The sequence below is a fragment of the Candoia aspera genome, chromosome 8 (genome assembly GCF_035149785.1).
Source record: "Candoia aspera isolate rCanAsp1 chromosome 8, rCanAsp1.hap2, whole genome shotgun sequence".
Classification (NCBI taxonomy): Eukaryota; Metazoa; Chordata; class Lepidosauria; order Squamata; family Boidae; genus Candoia; species Candoia aspera.
In genome coordinates this window covers 17404511-17425306 of record NC_086160.1, presented here as the reverse complement: position 1 = coordinate 17425306, position 20796 = coordinate 17404511, and the positions used below count along the sequence as shown (strand labels likewise).

Here is a 20796-nt window from a genome sequence, read left to right as displayed (position 1 = left end):
ATGAGTGATGGTTAGAAGATGGTTCTGTTCCTAGTCTTTCTCACCTCTGGGAGGTCTATAGGAAAGATGCACTCACATTCTACTTGAATATGAATTTTGCTCTGCTTGTAATTTGGGAATCTTTTTTATTGGAGTCCAAAATGGTATATACGGCTATATCCTTTGAAACAAATTGGGTAGAGCAGGCAGAATGTGTGGAAGTCAGGGAAAGTAGACTGTAGAATTCCATCTGCAGTCCCATCCTCTAGACCTCACATGAGGAACATGGCTGGAGAGTCCCTGTGAAGTGGTTCACAGAGGATATAAGCTGTATGCGTGTAGATTTTTATATGCGACTGGGAAATCTATGGGTGCAAGGTTTCCAATCATACATTTCCAAGCCTAAGAGTGTTGAGTTAACATAAGGAGGAGAGTCCCTTTCACACACCCTCTTATGGATTGGAAACTCTCAGCTGTTGACCACCATATGCCTTTTATGTGTACTGAATGTGAAACAGGGCTAATGACAGCCTTCTCCGGTCTGGTGCCATTTAGATGAGGTGGAGGCTTAGCTCTCCTAGTCCCCTCAGCAGGAATGGTCAATCCAATGACTCCACTGAATATGCAGGGTTTTGATGTACACACATACACTTTGTGTATGCAGAGGCTTCCCCATTCTCAGAATAGGAAGATCAGCTGCATATTGCAAGGAGACACCTAGTACTCATATGAAGCGTGTTCCCTTCACAGAAGAGAATGGGAATTCCCTGCACATACGCCACTTGGACCAAGCCACTCCCCCAAATCCTGGGAAAATTTAGAAAGGAGCAACAGCATAACATCTCCAGTGCAAATGTCTATAAAACTGGCTGACACACTTTTGTAGCTGTAACCCTAAACAACATAGAAGAAAACTTAATTATAGATCAGATTACAGAGCAAAGGCTAATGGCATTTAAGCTGAGGAGGACTTTAGGAGTGCATTTTAATTATCTTGCATTTGGAGAACTATTTAATAACATTGCAATAGGGCAAATAATTACTTCTAACAGAAACATATGTAAATGTAACAACACATTAAATGTAAATAACAGGATGTTGAGAGGGCTAGTGCATTCTAAATAAATAAATACTTTAGAATTTGTAGAAGACTGATTTAGAAGTCTTTTCTAGATATTTTACATTTAACAGAAAGATGCACTTTCAGGAAAAAAAAACAATGGGCATATATAACCATTGAATAGTACAACTGGCTTTTGAAATAATCAACTGCTATTTACCTACTAATACTCTGTTCGATTTTATCATGAAAATTAGTTATTATTTTGGGGATATCAATGCTGACATCCCCAAATACACAGTAACACAGATAAATAAGATTTTCCCAGATGTAATTAAGAAATGGTTTACCTCTAGTAAGTTTTCAAAGTATAGGAAAATGCACTCCTGACAATTTTTGTGGAGATTAACAAAACCATTTGACTGATTTAAATACACACAGTCATACATATACACAAATTTAACAAGTAAACCATCTTTTCGCTCATACCTGTTCAATCTACAAGAGCTACACAAAGAAATATATGACTATCTGTTTTGAAACACAAATAGACATATGTCTTCACCAGACTAGGAAATGGATTAGATGTTACATTTTCTTACACACTCTTACCGACGAAGGTATTTTGCTAACCCGGAAACCACCATATGACAGTCTATTTTTTATTCCCAATATCACTGTGGGAAACAATCAGGACTACTGTATCTGAGCTACAAATTCTGAACAACCACTAAATGGCAGCAAACAGATACAGAAAACGCTTGAACTCTTTGCTCACATCTTGTGGTTCACCTGATACTTGCCAGCCAGATACAGCAGCCCTAAACAGATACACAGACAAAAAAGCAACGAGTAAACACTATCAAATACAGAAAATACATGTGTAAGAATATGAACCCTGTAGAGAAAAATGAACCATGTAAACTCTCTTTTGTCTCTCTCACATTATCTATTTTCTGCCTAGAGTAGAAAATGTGGAAATACTGAACTAAGGGATAAGCAAGGTAGAACTGGCAGTTTTCAGTCCCCTAGCTCAAAGGTCGGGAATCTGTAGTCCTCCAGAAGATATAAGGTTACCATCTTACCATCCGTGACTAGGAGCTTGCTTCACAGCTATAAGTTCCTCAACTTTATGCTAGAAAGTGGCCCATAAGCTCTGATGTTCACTCAAGGTTTATTTCTCAAACAAGTGTTACATCCCTGCTCTTGGATTCAGAATGTCAGTTTTTGCTTGCACTTCTAACATTTTAAAGTTCGGGAAATAATAGAAATTGCTCAAATATTTGCCTTTATCCTTTTCCACACTCAATACATCAACTTTCTGGGCTCAGATCTTGATACCTTGTTTATGATGCTTTTTTAAAAAATAACCCCATACCCATTTTTTAAAATGCTATTTCCCACTCCCAAATCTGATTCTACACTACAAATGCCTATAACATAGCAATTATACAGATTCTAGCAAACAGTGTTAACAATGGTTTAACTGTCATGGGCAGTCTAATTTTGTATGTGATTAGAAATAAAACAACACATAGCAAGTACTGCAGTCCTCCTACTACCATTAGGACAACAGGTTGTCATTCTGAAACAGTACATTCTGCAGCAAGATTGGTTGAGTCTATTTTCAAACATCTTCATGCGTGAGTAGGGGCTGAGTAGATGAAGCACTGCTACCCACTGAGTTAATTCTTACTGAGTGATCTGTAGTATTTCCTTGACCACAAATGCCACTTGAAACATTTGAGTAAATCTGGAAAGGATATAAACTAGAGTCAGTACTGAGTTATTGGACACAGCACCAAACAACATATACATATTTTGCATCTAATCCATGAAAGTTAACTCTGTACTCTAGCCTTCAACAATCTGATAGAGTGTATTACAAAAGCTCAGGTCATTGTAATGTTTAGGGACTGCTTTTTGCTTGTTTAGAAGATTAATTCTGTTCACGATTTCTTTGCTTCACATACATATTAGTTTATCTGCAGGAATTTTATCTGCATTTTATGGAGATTTCAATTACCACATCATGAGAGGCAATCAACAACCACATCTCCATGTAGTTACTGTATTTCAGTGTATGTATGCAATGCTAATCAATAAGTGATGTTAGTTCATTCTGAGTGTGATAACCTCAATATTTCTTGATTTTTACAGAGGTAATGATTTACTTTAAGGATCTGTCCTCTTAGTTCTGTGAGAAGTACAGTTTCATCTATAAAATTAATAAATAAGTGTTTAACTCAAGTGTCAATTAAATGAGATTTACAGACAGAGAGATGGTCAGGGCCGAACAAATTAAGGGTTTTGTATTCACCTTTAAATACACATGTTTATATTTTGAAGTCTGTCATTTTCAGCTAATAGAAGGATATTACAAAAAACTAATTGTGTGGGAACTGGTCTTTTAGAGGGTATAAAGGCCAAGGAAATGCAAGAGTTAAAAGCCAATTAAATAAATTTATTCAGTGTATTTGGCCATCCATTCAGCATACAGCTCTGCAGAATATACAGGGAGTCCTCTGTTAATGATGGCAACTGGGACCGGAATTTCCATCACTAAGCGATGTGCTTGTAAAGCGCAATGTCGTATGACTGTGCCGCTTAGCAATGGCAGTTCCGGCACTTCCAGTTGCCATTTCTAAACAAATCCCATGATATCGTTAAACACAATGTCACATGGTCACCCTTTGCAACCTCCTGCCAGCATCCCCTGTGATTTTGCTTGTTGGAAGCTGGCAGTGAAAGTCACAAAGGGTGACCATGTGACCGTGGGATGTCGCAACATTGAATTGCAAGCTGGTTGCCAAGCTCCCGGATCATGATCACATGACTGCAGGGATGCTGCGGTGGCCGGAACTGGTTGTAAGTACCACTTGCTCAGCGCTGTTGTAAGTTCGAATGGCTGCTGAACGAGTGGTCGCTAAGTGAGGACCACCTATAGTTAAAAGTTTGTTTAAAGAAAACAAGCCTGAGTAAAGAAGCCAAGGAAACATGAAGAACATGAAACTGATTAGGAAGAAGTAAAAGAAGTAAAAGAATGGAAGCACATATTGTTGGAAATGAAGGTGATACGACCAGGAGGACAGTGAGAAACAGGGTAAATTGGGAATTCCACTAAGTGAGCTGGGCCAAATTCCTAAAGAAAAACCACCCATGTTACAGGCAGCAGGGGACGAGGAGGAAATCTTGGTGATCTGCAATAGTCTTTCTTACTCCCAACTAAGTGGTAATAGGAATGCTTTTCTAGATGTGACCTATATTTATTTGAATCTGCTTCACTGGCCATTTTCAGTCACATAAAAAAAAGCCATGCAACACATTCACACCAAAGGAAACTGTAACACTGGATCCAAACAAATTAGTGGTCAATTGAAGCAAAATAACCCAAACATGCATCCTTTCAATAGGATTCAGTTTGTTTTAGCCCCTAAACAACACCCAGCTTCACACTTTCTCCCAGCTGACTTCAAATCTGAAATGTGAAAAGTCACTGACACATCAAAACAAAACAGACAAAAACAGACAACCATGCTCAACCTGTACCCAGCTGAAATCTGTGCCTTAAGATGAGAATATAATCATACCAGCATCAGACAAAGGAGGAGCAAAAGTAATCCTTGGTAAATCAGAATATGACACCAAAATGGACAACCTAGTAAAAGACCCATTAACATTCAAGCCACCACCAAAAAATCCAGTCGACAAGACTGGGGAAGACATCAAATTGCTCATAAAGAAAATTGATTTGGAAAAGTCAGTAAGAATCAAGAATGACTGTAAGCCCCTATACCTCTATGGCCTGCCAAAAATCGACAAGCCAGAAGTTCCACTGCAGCCAATTGTCAGTCTACCCAGTGGCAAAACACCTGGTCAATATACTAAACCCACATCAGGAAAACACTGAAATCAGCCCTAAAGAACAGCAAAGGATTTATGGAAATGATAAAACCCGATATGAATAAGGCTAGGTTAGCAGCATATAAAAATGCAATAAAACCTCAAAGGATTGAAAAAAAGCAGAGTAGCTGAACACTGCGTAAAGTGCTGCTGAGCTGGGAAAACATGAAATTCCTAGCCTCTGAAGCCAGTAAACACAAAAGGAAGATCCAGAAAGCAATTTCAGTGGAAAGAACTAACTTGAAAAGATGTGGAATAAAGAAGTCCTTGGACGATTCAGAAACCAATCAGCAGGATTGATGGCATGGCCTGTCTACAGGGAATTAACCATTACTTTTAGCTTGCCTGATGACGATTAGTTTATTGCTGAAATGATGCACTGTTTTATGCTATTACGTGTGTTGTACATTAAACAATTGATTTTTTTCGTGACTGAAAATGGCAATGGAGGAGGTTCAAATAAGATTAACCAACAACCAAGCATTTCCTTCATTATTATGTGACCCACATTGCCCTCAAACTGTGCTAGGAGATAAAAGCCTCTTGTCTAATACAGTACCTAGAACTGTATACAGTTTTTTTTGCTGGAATTTTGCATAAATTATTTAATTTTAATCCCACCTTTTAATTTGTAAGGTTCTATGTAGCTTATTGAAATTTGAATGAAAATCAATTCCATAGTCCTTAGCACCTAGCATTACTACACCCAGTCATATTGGGAGTGCTGTATGTCACCTGGGATACAGCGTTGCTCTTGAATAACCACGAATCCCTAATTTGTGTTAGGCAACTATGGTGGCTTGTCTCATTTCCCTTCATCGACTTACTGAATGACTACACACACTTTCTTCCCTACTCCAATTCCTAAGATATACATTATTTGTCAGAGCAATAATGACAAACATCACACTAAGGCTTAAACTCTGTTATTCAATTAGTTGCTTACCATTTGTACTGTAGTGCAAAGAATCTACTTGGAAAGGAACTGTTTAAGTGCAAAGTGGTCTCTAGTTCTGTTAGTTTTTCAAGTCCTTGCTAGTAGACTAGTATATGCTTATAGGTAGTCCTCATTTAGCGACCACAACTGAGACCAGCAACTCAACCATTAAGCAAATTGGTTGCTAAGTGAAACCACGACTGTGCTTACAATCTTACTTCAGCTTTCTTTTGCTTCACAGACCTGCAAAGGTCATAAATGTGAGGATTGGTTGCGGAGTGACTTCTTCATCACCGTGTAACTGTGAACAGTTGCTAAACAAGGCAGTTGCTAAATGAGGACTACCTGTATTACCTTTTATTAAACACGCAGCATTTTCTCACTGAATTGAATGAAAAGTGTTAACTGCTAAGTTGGTGCGGAACTATATTGTAGTAAAATTTGCTGCCCTGTTGCCAATTCCTATCCTCCTTTTTCGTTTGCTGCCAAAAGGTAGTATCTTGATTTGGAGTGGGCAGACTGTGTTAACAGCAAAGGAATGGATTAAACCGTCTGGCTTTACTCTTTATCTTTTCTGAATGTCACTGTTGGCAGGAAACTATCTCCCAAAAAGGACAGTGATAAGGATGGGCTGGGGTTAGGGGATAAGTGAAGTTTGGGTCTGACAGGCAGTTGACCCATTATTCTACTTTAGTGCGCAAATCAGCAGAGGCAGACGGAGAACACATTTGTCAAAGCTTACCAACTGCTATGCCTGCTGAACAACTCTTTAGCAAGCATGGGGAAGCTGGTGTATTTTGACACTTATACCCTCCTGCTTTACTGTGTGTGCGGCAGAGCTGGAGAGAGTGGGTCCATTTTCCAATTCTCCAAGCTCTCAGTTTAGTGCTATTTTAAAGCTTTGCTAAACCCATACTCAATATTCAGCCTCTCCTCAAAGAATTCAGCAGGCATCAGAGGATGCTGAATAAAGATGAGGGAGCATCCCTCTTTCAAAATCCAGCCTTACCTGATGCTAAGTTTTGAAAGGGTCAGGTTCCTATTTTACCTGCAAGTTAACCAATTATCTTTTCGATGAGATGACTGGAGTGCCACACAAAACAAGATCTGTGAACAACTAAAACCCAATGTTTTCAGAAAGCTGTCAACTTTAAATCACTATGTCCTGTCTCTTAGCAAGAGCTATAGAAATAGGTTGAAAATATGCAAGAACAATATCTAAATATAACATACCTTCTTTAAAAATCTTATGTACTTAAGAAATATATGTGGTGTGGATGCACATTTGAGGTACATAACCACACTGAACATGACACTCATTGTACCCTTCGGAAGCTAGGCTGAAATGTTCAATACTTACATGATTTGTGGTATTGGAAATCTGCTGTTCAATCAGTTGCACAATTTGCTTAAAGGTTGGCCTCTTTACAGGATCAGCATCCCAACAGCTCTTCATTATCTTAAAGCTAGAGATACAGTTAGAATGAATCAAATTAAAAAAAAAAACATCAATCATAATGTTTGGAAAATTTTTAGAACTTTTAGAAAATTCAGATGCATGGAATTTGGTTCATTTTTCGAAAACAAGCCATTAGCTTAATAATAGGAAGAATGAGAATGCCTTCTCAAAAGAATTCTGAAAAATATTATGCAACATGTATCTGAAGTCCCAGCCTCGCATCTGCCAACAGCAGAAGACTTATCAAGATCGTAAATGCAAAAGTATGGATTTGAAAAGCCCAAAGAGACAGGTAAGTGATAATCATTGTGCTTTGAGAGTATACTCCTTGATAACTGAAATAATTCTACCATGGAGCTTGCGGGAATTGTTTTTGAATTTCCTATAACCAATGGGAATGAATGCTGGTATCAAAGTCTGCAAGTGATCTTATCTCCTTGAAATGAACTGTGAGGAACTCTGGAGGAGCTGAATTTTTTTAATTAAATACTGAGATAGGCATTCCTTTTTTCCTGGAATGCTCACATGATCATACAATGTTGTATAACCACATGGGCATTCTAGAAAGCGCTCCCATGGGGGAAAACAAATGAAACAGATTGACAAGCTTATTAATTTTACACACGCACTAAAATATACATACTTACAATACACATGTACAATTATAGCTCAGTTGGAAATGGATGAAACAATGATGTTTTATTTACTTTTCAATCCATTTCTGCTGACTTTTAGGAGAGAAGCTATTGACACTGGGTGAAAAACAATGAGCTACTCAATGCAAAAAAGTGCTTTGTCTCTAACATATAAATAGCACCATGTCTAATAATTGGAGAACCAATGATCAAGATCAATTCTTAAATTGATGAATTGGCTATATACAAGAGAAAACTATTCACATTGGATCATAGTGCAGTGGCCTAACTTTAGGACATAAAATTCTGTTTAACTAGAATGATGATGATGGTTGTTGTTTGTTGTTATCCAGATCACTATTTGCATAATGCATCATATAACAGCCATGTACTTTCCATGCATATGAGGTCACACACTGGGTCAATTTCAAGAGACTTGGATGTATGGGGCAATGCCTGCAAATGTGGACAAAAGTGGGATATTGACTGAGCAGGACCTGTGGTCACAATGGAACAAACAGAAGGTTCTAAGGCTACCTGTAACTCATTGCTTTTTCCTAGTATCAATTCAAACAGAATTCTACAAAACAGGCAAATACATGAAAATACAAGAAGGGACCTATGATTTATTCTCCTACTACAACTTTTCAAAGAAGAACATAAAACCAAACCAGCATTTCCATCAAAATCTGGTAATGGGTATTTTTTAACTTCAAAGAAATTCAGACTCACATTTCCGCAGGTGCAAATTCCGGACTAAACATTCTGTATCCTTCCTTAATGTTTTTATAGAACTTGGAATCCACAGGCATTCCGGGATAGGGACTGCTTCCTGTTAACCAAGATGCTGTCTATCAGTATATCGCTGTACGTATGTACGTATTTGAATTTATTAGCCACCCAACTCCAATGGCCTCTGTTTTAAATGGATTGTGTTTTAAAAATGAGAGTGGTAAAACATCCAGGAAACAAATATAAAGGATGTATTTGATTATCAGGAGCATTTTACCTAAAGAGAAAAGTTCCCAAAGCAGAATTCCGTATGACCAAACATCACTCTCAAAGGTGTACACACATTCAAAAATACTCTCAGGTGCCATCCACTTGACAGGAAGTCGTGCCTTGGTGGGCAAAGAAAGGACATGTTAAAAAATTAATGGATAAAAGATCTTTTCTTATACAAAGTGAAATTCAGCAATTATTTGGTAGCGCTTTCAACAGGCTAAACATTTAAGCTGCTCTTCAGTACATCAGCTGTTAATTAATCTTATTTTTATAAATTTGCATGTTACCAAATATTTCATGAATAAAAACAGTCACTCGTTGCTGGAAGGAACACTACAAGAATACTAAGAATCAAACTCATCCTTTGAACCCATTTGACAATTAAGAGACCAAGAGCTGCTGAGGACTTGTACTCTTTTCTTCTGGGAAGAACATCAGCAATGGGAAGAGCAGATTGGACCCATTTGTTGCCACACAAGCAATGGGAATTACTGTCTCTCCTCTCCTTTCAGAATGAACACATTTGATCCTGGACAGAATGGTCAGAAAATTAAAGATAGTGCCTAAACCTTATAAATAAATAAGGCCTTAAGTATGTTGTTAACTTCAAGCCCAGTGAACTAAAATTTAGCTTCTTGGCTTTTATTGATGAACCTACTAATGAACCCAATTAAAGCCTGCAGCTTTAATAATTATGCAGCAAACTGATTCCTATCAGATTGAATGCCCAACTCTAATGTATTTTCCATTGTCATACAATAGTAAACAATGCCAAGATACTGAAAGGAATGTTATTTCAAAAGCATTTATGAAACTTGAATCTGCGTAATAGAACTGACAATCTTCTTTTCATGAATCTGCTCTTGAATGCTTAGGATTCATTTGGGGAATGAATTCCTTTCCACGCTGTTCTTGTACATAGTTTCCTTTGAGATCTGACAATTTTGTTAAATCTATCTTTTGTATTTAGGGCAGGATAAACTAAAGTTATTTAAGACTAGCAATCCTGGTAACCCAAGAATACATTTAGAAATGTCAATAGAAAGCTAATCATATACTCAAGTAATCTTTATTTTGTTTAATTATTTAAACAAAAACTACACTCTATTCCTTCACCTGTCATGGTAGCTTTCTTAAAAGATGCCACAGCATTTGATCATGATTCAGTTTAATCGCTGTTGCATCTGAACTACAATGCCCAATTGTGTAGCCTTGCATATATTGGATTTAATTGGTCACAATCCTCCAGTTAAACTGACCAGACTTTAACTTGAGGAAAACCATTTCTCTGTGTCCTATGGTTACTGTTTTCATGTATCCCATGTTACATGCTCTGTATCTTTATTAAATTAAAATTCACATCTTCAGCCATTTGCAATTTCTTCCAAATGCAAGTCAAAATCCTGTAAGAAACACCTCTGGAATTTGGATTTGTCTAATATAGATCCATGAAACTTGTTCTACCTATAGGTTTAGGTTTTTATCACTACTATACAATTCATTTTCTTTGTTACAATTTCTATAACCAAGTGTTGATCTTTATTGTTGGCTTTGTCACAGAAGTACATGCTTAGGTTAATAATCACGCTATTTCAATGGATCTCAACATACATTTCATCCAGTGATGACCACTGCATGATACAAGAACCATAAATTTATTTTGAGGTTTAGGAATGTAATATGCATTACTGTTTCAACTAATTATATGAAGTAAAGCCTTTAAATTAGAGTGGTAAAGTTTAAGAGCTGTATCAAGAATGAATGGAATCATTCTTGCTAAAAGCCAAATGAGGTGCTGGCTACTGTCACTTTCAAGAGGGATCAGCATTTCCTTAACATCTGCTTTAAGTTAGCCCAGATACAGTGAAGGGACATCTTCTACCTTCTTAGATCCAGTTACAAATATGCTTTTCTGAATCATTCTGGCCCTAAACAGGCAATTCAAGATAGCAAAAGCTCGTAGTCTAGACCAATGAAATGCAATTTACTTACTGTCCACCTGCAAGCTGTTATCCTGCACTTTAGAACAACCAAGATGCAGATAATTAGCTGGAGGCTGGAACTTATATCTGATCTCTCCATTTGTTTATTTAGCATACACAGTTGCTATTAAGAGGCTTTCATAGACGAGTTTGCTTGCCTGCGTAATAATATTTGTTAGCTCCTGTCAAATGCCTACATCCCACTTTGAATTCTGCAGAGAAAAGCAGTGGCAGTAAAAATCTGTGCTAAAAGAAACACAGGCTTTCATGCTCCAGCCTCGGATAAGTCGGATCTTCATTATCACAGAAGACTGTTTCAACTGCATCCCCAATACACAGGAGGAGATTGCAAGTTTAATGAAGATATGATGTTGAAAAGAAGTTTATTTCAGGGGAGACCATTTGCAGTGAGCTAACGAAAGACAGGAGGAACCTCCTTCATACCTTCTGTTTGGAAAACCAGCCAAATCTCAGTGTCCCCTTCCCAAACTTCCCTGTCCTTTGAGAGAATTATTATTTACTGTAGAGCTAATTGGTGTGATTTCTGGTCCATAAACTAGAGTTTTGTATTACCCCGAGAAAGACAGATTGGATCAAACATACTTACATTCCCTTTGACTACATAATTCGAGTCATTCCTGATATCTCTTGCAAGGCCAAAGTCACAGATTTTTGTTATCCGTCCATGAGTAAGTAATATATTCCTTGCTGCCAGGTCTCGATGAATGCACTGAAGGGATAAATTTACAAAATGTACATGTAACAACAAATAAACAAAAATAATCATCAGCACTGCAAATTACTACTGTGTAGAATATGGTGGCAGCTTCAGTGGTTCACAGCAGAACTCAGGTTTTTGAAGATGAGAGTACAGGAATCCAAGAAAATACAAAGCAGGTGCATGGTGTCACAATATAAACGAGATCCTATGTTAAGAAGATACTTATTTTAATGTGGTACAAATTTCTACTCACAAGTCATGTCATTAAGATTGCAATTAGTAGTTATTTCCTTTCCTCATCCCTCTGATAGCTCAGAACATGCTTCAGAAGAATGTTCTGTAGAAACCAATGCTTCTATGTAAACATCAGGTTTGGAATGTGTTTATTCAGTGTTTCTACAATTAAAGTACAACTTATGGCTTCTGGGACAGAGTCCATGGGCCACAGAATCATTTGGTTTCCTCTTTCTGAGGTTGGAGAGAGGGTTCTGATCTCGGAGGAGTGATATCTGATTTCCTTCTCCTTTGTACGTCAACCCACAAGGCTGGACCTTGTTTAGGTTTGGAAGCCCTGATCTCAGAAATCCACAAAGGGAGTTATGGCAGATGCTGGAGAAGGGGGAATAGAAGGTGCCCTTCTCCATGCACCAACCCAAAAGACTGTTGATATCAACAGTTTTTGCTTACTTATTTCAAGCAACGTTAGGGTTCTCACAGCAAAACACTGCATTATTTGAGGCCAAGCATGCAATATAACATTTTTAGAAGTTATGTAACAGGATACACTGAAGAACTTGCAGATTTCCTACCTACCTTCAATGGGAGGTGCATTGTCAAAAATTGATGCTACACACTGCCTATTTGATGTACAGGCAAAGACTAAAACAACTCAGAGCAGAATTCCTAATGACTCTACAGGATAATAGTGGATTTTATTTATTTATTCATTTATTATTCAAATTTTGTTACCGCCCATCTCCCCCAAAAGAGGGACTCTGGGTGGTTTACAATAAAATTAATACTGTAACAATAAATATTAAAATCCCCCTAAAAAGTAAAAACAAGTTACAAGTATAAAAATACAATATAAATAAATACAGAATCCAAGTGGCTATAAACATTCCAATCCAGTGGGAGGGGCGCTAAGGGGTGACCCACCCCCAAGAATGACTACCCACCTTCCTGACCCAAGCGAGACGGCAGAGCCAAGTCTTCAGGGCCTTCTGGAAGGTCAGGAGTGAAGGGGCCTGCCTCATCTCTGGGGGCAAGATGTTCCAAAGGGCGGGGGCCACTGCAGAGAAGGCCCGCTTCCTGGACCCCGCCAGATGAAATTCTGTTACAGACGGGGTCCGTAACATGCCCTCTCTGCATGATTGGGTGGGGTGGGTTGATGTCATGGGGATGAGACGGTCCCTCAGGTAACCTGGACCCATGCCATGTAGGGCTTTAAAGGTGACAACCAACACCTTAAATTGGACCCAGAAGCAAACTGGCACCCACCCATGTTCCTTCTCTAAAAGATTTCTCAACAATGAAAGTACAGAGAACTTCATGACACTTATATGAACAGCATCTCTGGGAGGAAGTATGACAATCTACTATCTTTCTCTCTCTCCCTCTCCCTCTCTCTCTCTATACTGTATATATACTCTCTCTCTCTCTGTGTGTGTGTGTGTGTATAAATTCATTTTCCTGAGTTTCTACTTACATTTTTAGATGACAGAAAGCTCATCCCCTTTGCCACCTGATAAGAAAAACTTAATAGATCTTCAATATCCAGGGCCAGTTCATCATCTTCTAAGATGGCAACAGTGACATCCTGATTAGCCGATGATCCTAAGCACAACACGTGGGAACAAGACGTAAATGGGGAAATTATGGCCGCTTGGAAAGATAGCAGACTTTTTAGCAACGGAGCACAGCACCAAATTAACACCGAAATGCTACTCAAATACACTGCTATCAAGTTTAAAAAAACGAAACAGAACATACATTCGCCCAGCAAATGGAAAACCACAGAAGTGTTCTTTTAACCCAAATTAAATTTTAACTGGCCACACGTAAACAAATATTGAGAACTTCAGAACAAAAGTTCCCGCCCTTTTTCCAAATTACCTAGTCTTTTAGTGGGTTTGGCATGGATGACCTGAGAAACTCCTGGCTTCATGTCCATGTATTCATTGGTGGCATCACTGTGTGGAAAGCAGAGGAATTATGAGACTAATTCATACACTGGACTCTTTGCATCGCAAGCAGAGAACACTTTTTACAAGGCAAAAGGAAGCATGTAAATCTTCAAGTATTAAATAACTGAATTTCTTGAAAAGAAATGAAAATCTATTATTAACATGGTGGAAGGTAAGGATAGCTTTGTGACTGAAGACACCACTGTGAGTGCTGTGTTTGAATTCTGACATTTCACTTGAACGGATCTTAGAATTACCCATGAAAAGACATTTTGGATAATGGGTTATTTGGGTTGAAGCAGGTTAATCTTTTTTTAAGGAACCAAAACAAGTTTTCCCTCTTCTAAAAGCTATCTTGTTGCAGAAAATTCCCTTTATTAATTTACTGACCTCCTGAGAAATGAGTTATTGCTATCTTTGTTTGAATAACACAACAAATTAACAAAAATACCTGAACACAGAAAACAACACACTGTAATATATTAGGACTTTTTTGTGCACAGATAATTTTTTGTTAGAAGGAATAGTTTATCTTGACTTGATAACTTTTTAATCTTATTATTTAAACCTCCTGAAGGAATTTTTATTTCATATTGTAACACTGAGCAAAAATGATTTAAAAATTAGAAGGTTCTGATCTCGATTAGCTTGGAGCACCTGACCATAGCTATCTGCATCTTGTCTAAGCAGCTGACAGCACTAAGCCAACTTTGGCTACCTCAAAACGTTAAGATGAAATGGATTTTATTATGTATTATATTTATTCTATAGTTTTATATGTCATTTTTAATTGTGTTTTATTGTAAACCGCCCAGAGTCCCCCCTCGGGGGGAGATGGGCAGTGATAAATTTGATTGATTAATAAATAAATAAATTTGTTTAGTGCATGGATGGGAGACCATGTAATAGTAAGTATAGTTGTTGTGCCCCTGAATAATATGGGTAGTTAAATAGAATAGTATTCATGACCTGATGGTTATTTGGAAGAGATGTCCAAAGGAAATGAAGATTAACTGGACTGTGATTCCTACATAAATTTATAACTCCCGGCCTAAGCACACTGGTCACAATCCACTTCAACAAGATGCTTTGCTTTGCCTTAATACAAGGCACTCCACCTCCACAAAATGTCAAGAAAGGGCTGATCTTCCTTGAATGACCACTTCATTTTGCAAACTGTGGCTCTATATAGGCACAGAAGTCTTTGTTATCCAGCAAAGGGAAGCACTGGGGCTTCTTTTCCACTTAGAAGGGGGTCACTGCTTTACAAAATCACTCTGAAGAGGTGGTTCCCTGGAATTCCTGAAGATGCTAAATGCCCCTAGAAGACCTGTACAGCCCTGTGTATTCTTATTAACCTCTGATTACTGTGTTTAAGATATAAATACTCCCAGGTTGGGTTGCAAATTACTCAACCAGTAGTTTGTATTAAAGTGATGCGTTCCTAGAAAGATCTACTCCAGAGCTTCTGGCATCCCTATGAGGTAGACCAGATCAGGAAACCAACACCACAGGAAGACTATAGCTCTACTTTATCAAGAGAGGTTATAGTAACACACTATTACAGTCTGTTTGTGTTTTGCATTCCCTCCCTCTTATACCTCACTGATTCAGGGATGAGCCAGCCTGAGCCTCTTCTTAATTCTATCTCCTTTCTTACAATTTAAGGAATGCTTCTGCACATATTGTTTCTGTAACAGCTTCTGAATATTCCCTTCAACCCCATCTCTGTGGCTCTCTACATCTCGGCAAAGTGATAGTTACAAACTGCATGCAACCTCCAACTTTCTCTGCCTCCAAATCACAGCACTCAAATTTCCAAAGCTGTGTCCCACAAGTTTTCAATGAAAAATAAAGACAAAACTGGTGTGCAAGTTTTCATTCAAGCTTAACACACCAAAGGCACTCAAAAATATATTCCCCTGTCTGACCCACTCAATCCAGCTAAAAAGCTGACACCATTATACAACTATCTTGACATTACCTGGGCGCTGTGGCCCTCTACCACTCTCCCTCCCTTTTTAAAAAATATGGCACTTGGCCAGTGAAAGGTTGCCCAGACACAGATGAATCTATAGAAAACTTAATGATATTGTCATAAGTCAACCTGGAATAATTGAAACTTCCCATTAAATGGAAGATTGTGTGCTAGACTTGCACCACTAAATCCAGGACCTGTATCTTTGCACAGAAATCAGCTTATTCGATGGATCTGGACCCAGGCTATTTCACAAGGTTATTGTGAAGGACACGTAGAGTATCTAGATACAACCCTAAGGAAGAGTGAATTCAAACTGTATAAGTAAAAAGGACTCCCCCCTCCCCCCCAGCTGGCACACCACTCATAAGACAGGCACAAATTTGTAAAAGCCAAAAGCATACAAAAATGCACTGTGATTTCCTGGGAATAACTGCCAATTCTGGCAACACAGCCTTACTACATGTGTTCTTTTTGATAGAGAATGTTCTTGTAAACAGCAGTTTCTTCAGGCCTCGGGCAAATAAAGGAATCCCGTTTCCTCCTTAGGAAATTCAAAAGGTCACCATAGCAGCAATATTCAGTGATGACTAGAGTAGGACCTGCAGATGCAGAGGAAGTGTGAAGCAGTGGGTGAATTCTGCATTCTGGCTCAGACCTTTTTTATCAATTAAAAAAAAGATTATTTGTCTACATGTACAAAAATGGGTCTTTTCAAACCACACTATAGATTAGTGTTTCAGCTTGAAAAGTCAGAGCAAAATTACATCAGCAACATCTTTATTCAGAAGCTGGGTTTTCATCCCAATTAAAATGCTGTCATTTCCAATTAATTATTTCCACACATCAATAGTACTGCAGTGCAAACACACACAAACACACAAATTAAGTAAATCCTGTGATAATGGTGCAAACCAGATACATCTGCTTCATTTTAAAGTCCTTCCTGAAGGAACTTCTCTGTTCCCAATGCAAGCTTTTAACATTAATTCTTTTGATTTACCCTGATTACTATTCATATAGTAATGTTAGAAACAACGTTAAATATTATAGTTCTTAATGTAATAGGAAAAAAACACCCATTTGGACAGAACAGCCCATTAAGACTGAAAGGAAGATGTTTGTGACTTTTAGAAAGTATTAAAAATAATAAAAAAATAATGGCAGAATGTTGTTGTTTATAGTACAAAGTATTTTTATCTCAAAGATGTGCGTTCCCAATGCCTGGCTGCTAATAAAAAATTGGAATACATAAGAATATTGTCTGGGATTTTAACTATAGGATGCTGGTCTGGTGCAAGTAGATCACGATAACCCCCTTACTTATCCTAAAGCATATTTTAGTAACTAGACTACTAGAGTTTTTGTCACAGTAAAATTACTACTTGTTTATGTTGAGATGGATACCATAGTAAAGGTAAAGGTTTCCCTCGACATAAAGTCCAGTCATGCCCGACTCTAGAGGGCGGTGCTCATCTCTGTTTCTAAGCCGTTAGAGCCGGCGTTGTCCGTAGACCCGTCCGTGGTCATGTGGCCGGCATGACGACACGGAACGCCGTTACCTTCCCACCGAAGCGGTACTGCTCCTGATCAGTATTCTAGTCAGCCCAACGGATTCATTCTGAAAATACTCCATTTTTTTTCTCCACCCCACAAAAATTAGGTCAGCATTATATACCTATATAATGAGATCCCTCAGTTCTCCTTTGGATTGTTTCCCCAACTTCCATAGGGTTGCCCCCAATTGCTGTTTGCAGCTTTGCAAGTTTTTGTGTTACCTGAACATGCTGATGGCTCTCTTTTGTATTCAGATAACACTTTTTCTTTATGATACTTCCCAATCTTGGAGTAAAATCACAATTAGTATAGTATGCTGATTGGGTTCAAGATGAGGATCACTGATTTACTCAGGGACACACAGATGCTATGAATTCCTTGGGTCACCAGAGTAATGAACCCCAGAAGAAACGAAAAGTTTTCCCTCGATGCTTGGCACCAGATACATAGCCAGGTCCTTATTCTTAGAAACTCTGAAGTGTGAAGGGACATCCTTACTTCTCTTCTCAATTTACTCAAACACAAATCTATCAGAATCATACCTCCGACAGTACAGGCTCCAAGCAGATTCACAATATTAATGTGATTGCCAAGGTAACTCAGCACCTTCAGTTCTGACATCAAGGCTTCTTTTTCAGTGAAATGGGCACTGGCTAAAAGAGAAAGATGGGGCTCAGCAAATGTGAGAATAATGAGGGGAGTTGAAAAGTAACCTACTATGTAGTACTCCAATCGCCACGTGACACCCAGAAATGACAATGCGCTTTGAGACTGGCAAGATTGATGTCAGCCCTTTGAGGTATTTCAGACAAGAAACCATAACCATAAGTACTAACACTACCTTTATTGAAAAGTTACAGTAACAGAATCTCGCATTGATTTTAAAACCTTTTTTAGAGGCTCAAAAACACTGCAGACTGATCTTTATTTATTTTAGTGTCTGATTGTGTTTGTGAGCCAACTGCAACAAAATTTCATTTTATTATGCACTTGGTGTATAGTGGAATGACAATAAAGTAATTCTAATTCTATTCTTTATGTGCCTTAATTACTGCGATAGACACCACAACTTCAAGATGCAACCTCAGTTTGAGGTTAACAAGTATATTGACTGATTTTGAAAATGTCTTACTATATACTGTATTTTGTGCTTTGAAGCTCTTGAGGGGACAAACCTAACTCACTCCAACTGTCCTCCAGAATAAGGCAAAGATGATAGAAAAACGACCTTTCTGAGGAAATAACTTGGTTGTGCAAATTCTTCTCCAAGGAAGGTCTCCTAGCTCTTCTTTTATAGTTTTACAGAAAGCTAGTCCAGACCACCTTGTTTACAAAGGAATTTGATGCTCAAGGTGAGCTTCAGAGTTGTTGTTTTTTTTTTTTTAAAGAAAACTGAGTGTCAAATGGTTTCGAGAACAGTTGATATTTTACAGTAAACGTTGAGGGATGATGGTGACTTTATCACTTTGTCTTCCACAGGAAATAGAACATAAAACATTCTGGTTATCTCTGTCCTCCTCTTAAAAGTAAAAAGAACACTAAGAGATGTTAAGTAAGCTTCTTTATTCTCTTTGCTTCTTCACAGAAGCTTAAAGATTCTACATTCAGGATACCCAGTTTGGCTTACTCATGCTTTCAGTCTGATTACCTGTGTCCAAACATGGTCACATTCCATACAACCCCACAACTTAGGGGATGAAATGGGTGGGGTTTTTTGATATTCAGAGTTCTTCTGTTAATTGGGAACTCTCAGCAGCTTCACCTGGGAAGAAGGGAATCCTCCTTCTGAGAACAGGCTAGCTATTTCCTCAGAGAATTTTATTTCTGAACTCCTCCTGGCTAGGATGGGAAACTTTAGAGAAGCAACCTTCTTCCAGTATGGCCAATCACTGGCCTAATTTCAGTCTGTTTTCATGATTTCCTCTTTTTCCCCATTCTTCTCCTTGCCATCCAATTTAGAGACAGACACCCGTCCTCATACGGTTGCCAGGTTCATCTTCAGCCTCTGGGTCTTTGTACTACTGCCACCAACCAGACATCTATCTCTTGTTGATACCTGGCTCGGATTCTGCTAGTATTGTTAATGTCTGATTTGGTTCAGATGGCAAATCTCCATAAGAATACAGGGTTATATGAAGCTTTGGAAGCCCAAGGGAAGAGAGACATTTCAAAAATAAACAAACGGAAATCCAAGGAACTTACGCTTGAGCATTTTCACTGCCACTCTAATTGCCCCGTCAGGTTTGAACAGGCCATAGGCAGTTGCTTCAACAACTTTCCCAAAAGCTCCAGCTCCTAGAGTCTTGCCTAAAGGTTCCCAAAATACATAAAAGATAAGCACAAAGGTTCCACCAAACAGTTTATCAATAAAATTAACCACATATAAAATTGTGTGACCCAAAAGCAATTGCAGAGCTCTCTGGATTCCAAAACAAATCACCAATATGGAGTCCCACCATATCTGCACAGCAAAAGATTTAGAAACCACTAGACCAGAGTTTTTCAACCAGGGTTCTGCGAGAGGTCACTAGGGGTTCCCTGGGAGATCACGATTTACTTAAAAAAATTATTTCAAATTTGGGCAACTTCACATTAAAGAGGTAAGTTTCATTCTTTATTTTCAGTTAAGAACATTGTTAGTGCATATATACAGGCCTACCCATGAAACAAATATAATAATTTTGTACTTCTGGCCTATATTTGAGCCTGAATGTGCAGGGGTTCCCTGAGGCCTGAAAAATATTTCAAGGGTTCCTGCAGGGTCAAAAGGTTGAGAAAGGCTGTACTAGACAGCAGCAAAGAATTAGTTTTGGCAGCTCAGAAGCAGTATGCCCATCCTCTCTCCTCATTCCTTCAGCAGGAAGACAGTGGCCAGCAGTTATCTCTGGGGGGCTTCTTCCTCTCTCCCTCACACACACACACATACACCGGGCTTCCAAGGGCTGCAGTTCCAGTGCATACTATGGCTGCTGAAGTGATCATTGACTTGGAAGCAGCAATGGAGGAGGAGGTAGCAGGAGGAGCAGAAGCACCTTCCCTTCTGTTCTGTTACTACTACTACTTTTCTATTAGTCTACCATGCATACAAGTTTATTACTAGTACTATTAGTATTACTGTTACAATGATGATGATGATGATTGTGATGCAGGAAGCTGGACAATTATTGACATGCAACAAAAAGATACAAAAACTCTCCTCTTTGTTACTATTGAGAGGTCTTGCTGGTATTCGCAACTCAGATACGTAGGCTTACCATGACAGATCAGGCTACTTAAAGGCATGATGCAAGAAGTAGGCATCAAGAGACCACCCAGATGTTTTGTGCTACTTTCACTATATTTCACTCATGTGCCCTACTTTGATAGTTACTACCTAAAACATGGTTTCATGGGG

General features: G+C 38.4%; 1 protein-coding gene across 1 annotated transcript in view; it reads right to left on the bottom strand.

Moving 5' to 3' along the window:
- Positions 1-340: 340 nt before the first annotated feature.
- The window catches only part of KIT (KIT proto-oncogene, receptor tyrosine kinase), an 88334-nt gene continuing 67878 nt past the window's right edge, over positions 341-20796 (bottom strand). Inside the window, exons 12-21 of the mRNA XM_063310103.1 lie at positions 19605-19709; positions 17945-18055; positions 16306-16447; positions 13797-13873; positions 13390-13517; positions 11568-11690; positions 8983-9094; positions 8706-8805; positions 7240-7345; positions 341-2792 (exon numbers count right to left, since the gene is read on the bottom strand). Of these exons, the coding sequence (XP_063166173.1) occupies positions 2667-2792; positions 7240-7345; positions 8706-8805; positions 8983-9094; positions 11568-11690; positions 13390-13517; positions 13797-13873; positions 16306-16447; positions 17945-18055; positions 19605-19709 (1130 nt within the window). The 3' untranslated portion in view covers positions 341-2666. The remainder of the gene's footprint in view (positions 2793-7239; positions 7346-8705; positions 8806-8982; positions 9095-11567; positions 11691-13389; positions 13518-13796; positions 13874-16305; positions 16448-17944; positions 18056-19604; positions 19710-20796) is intronic.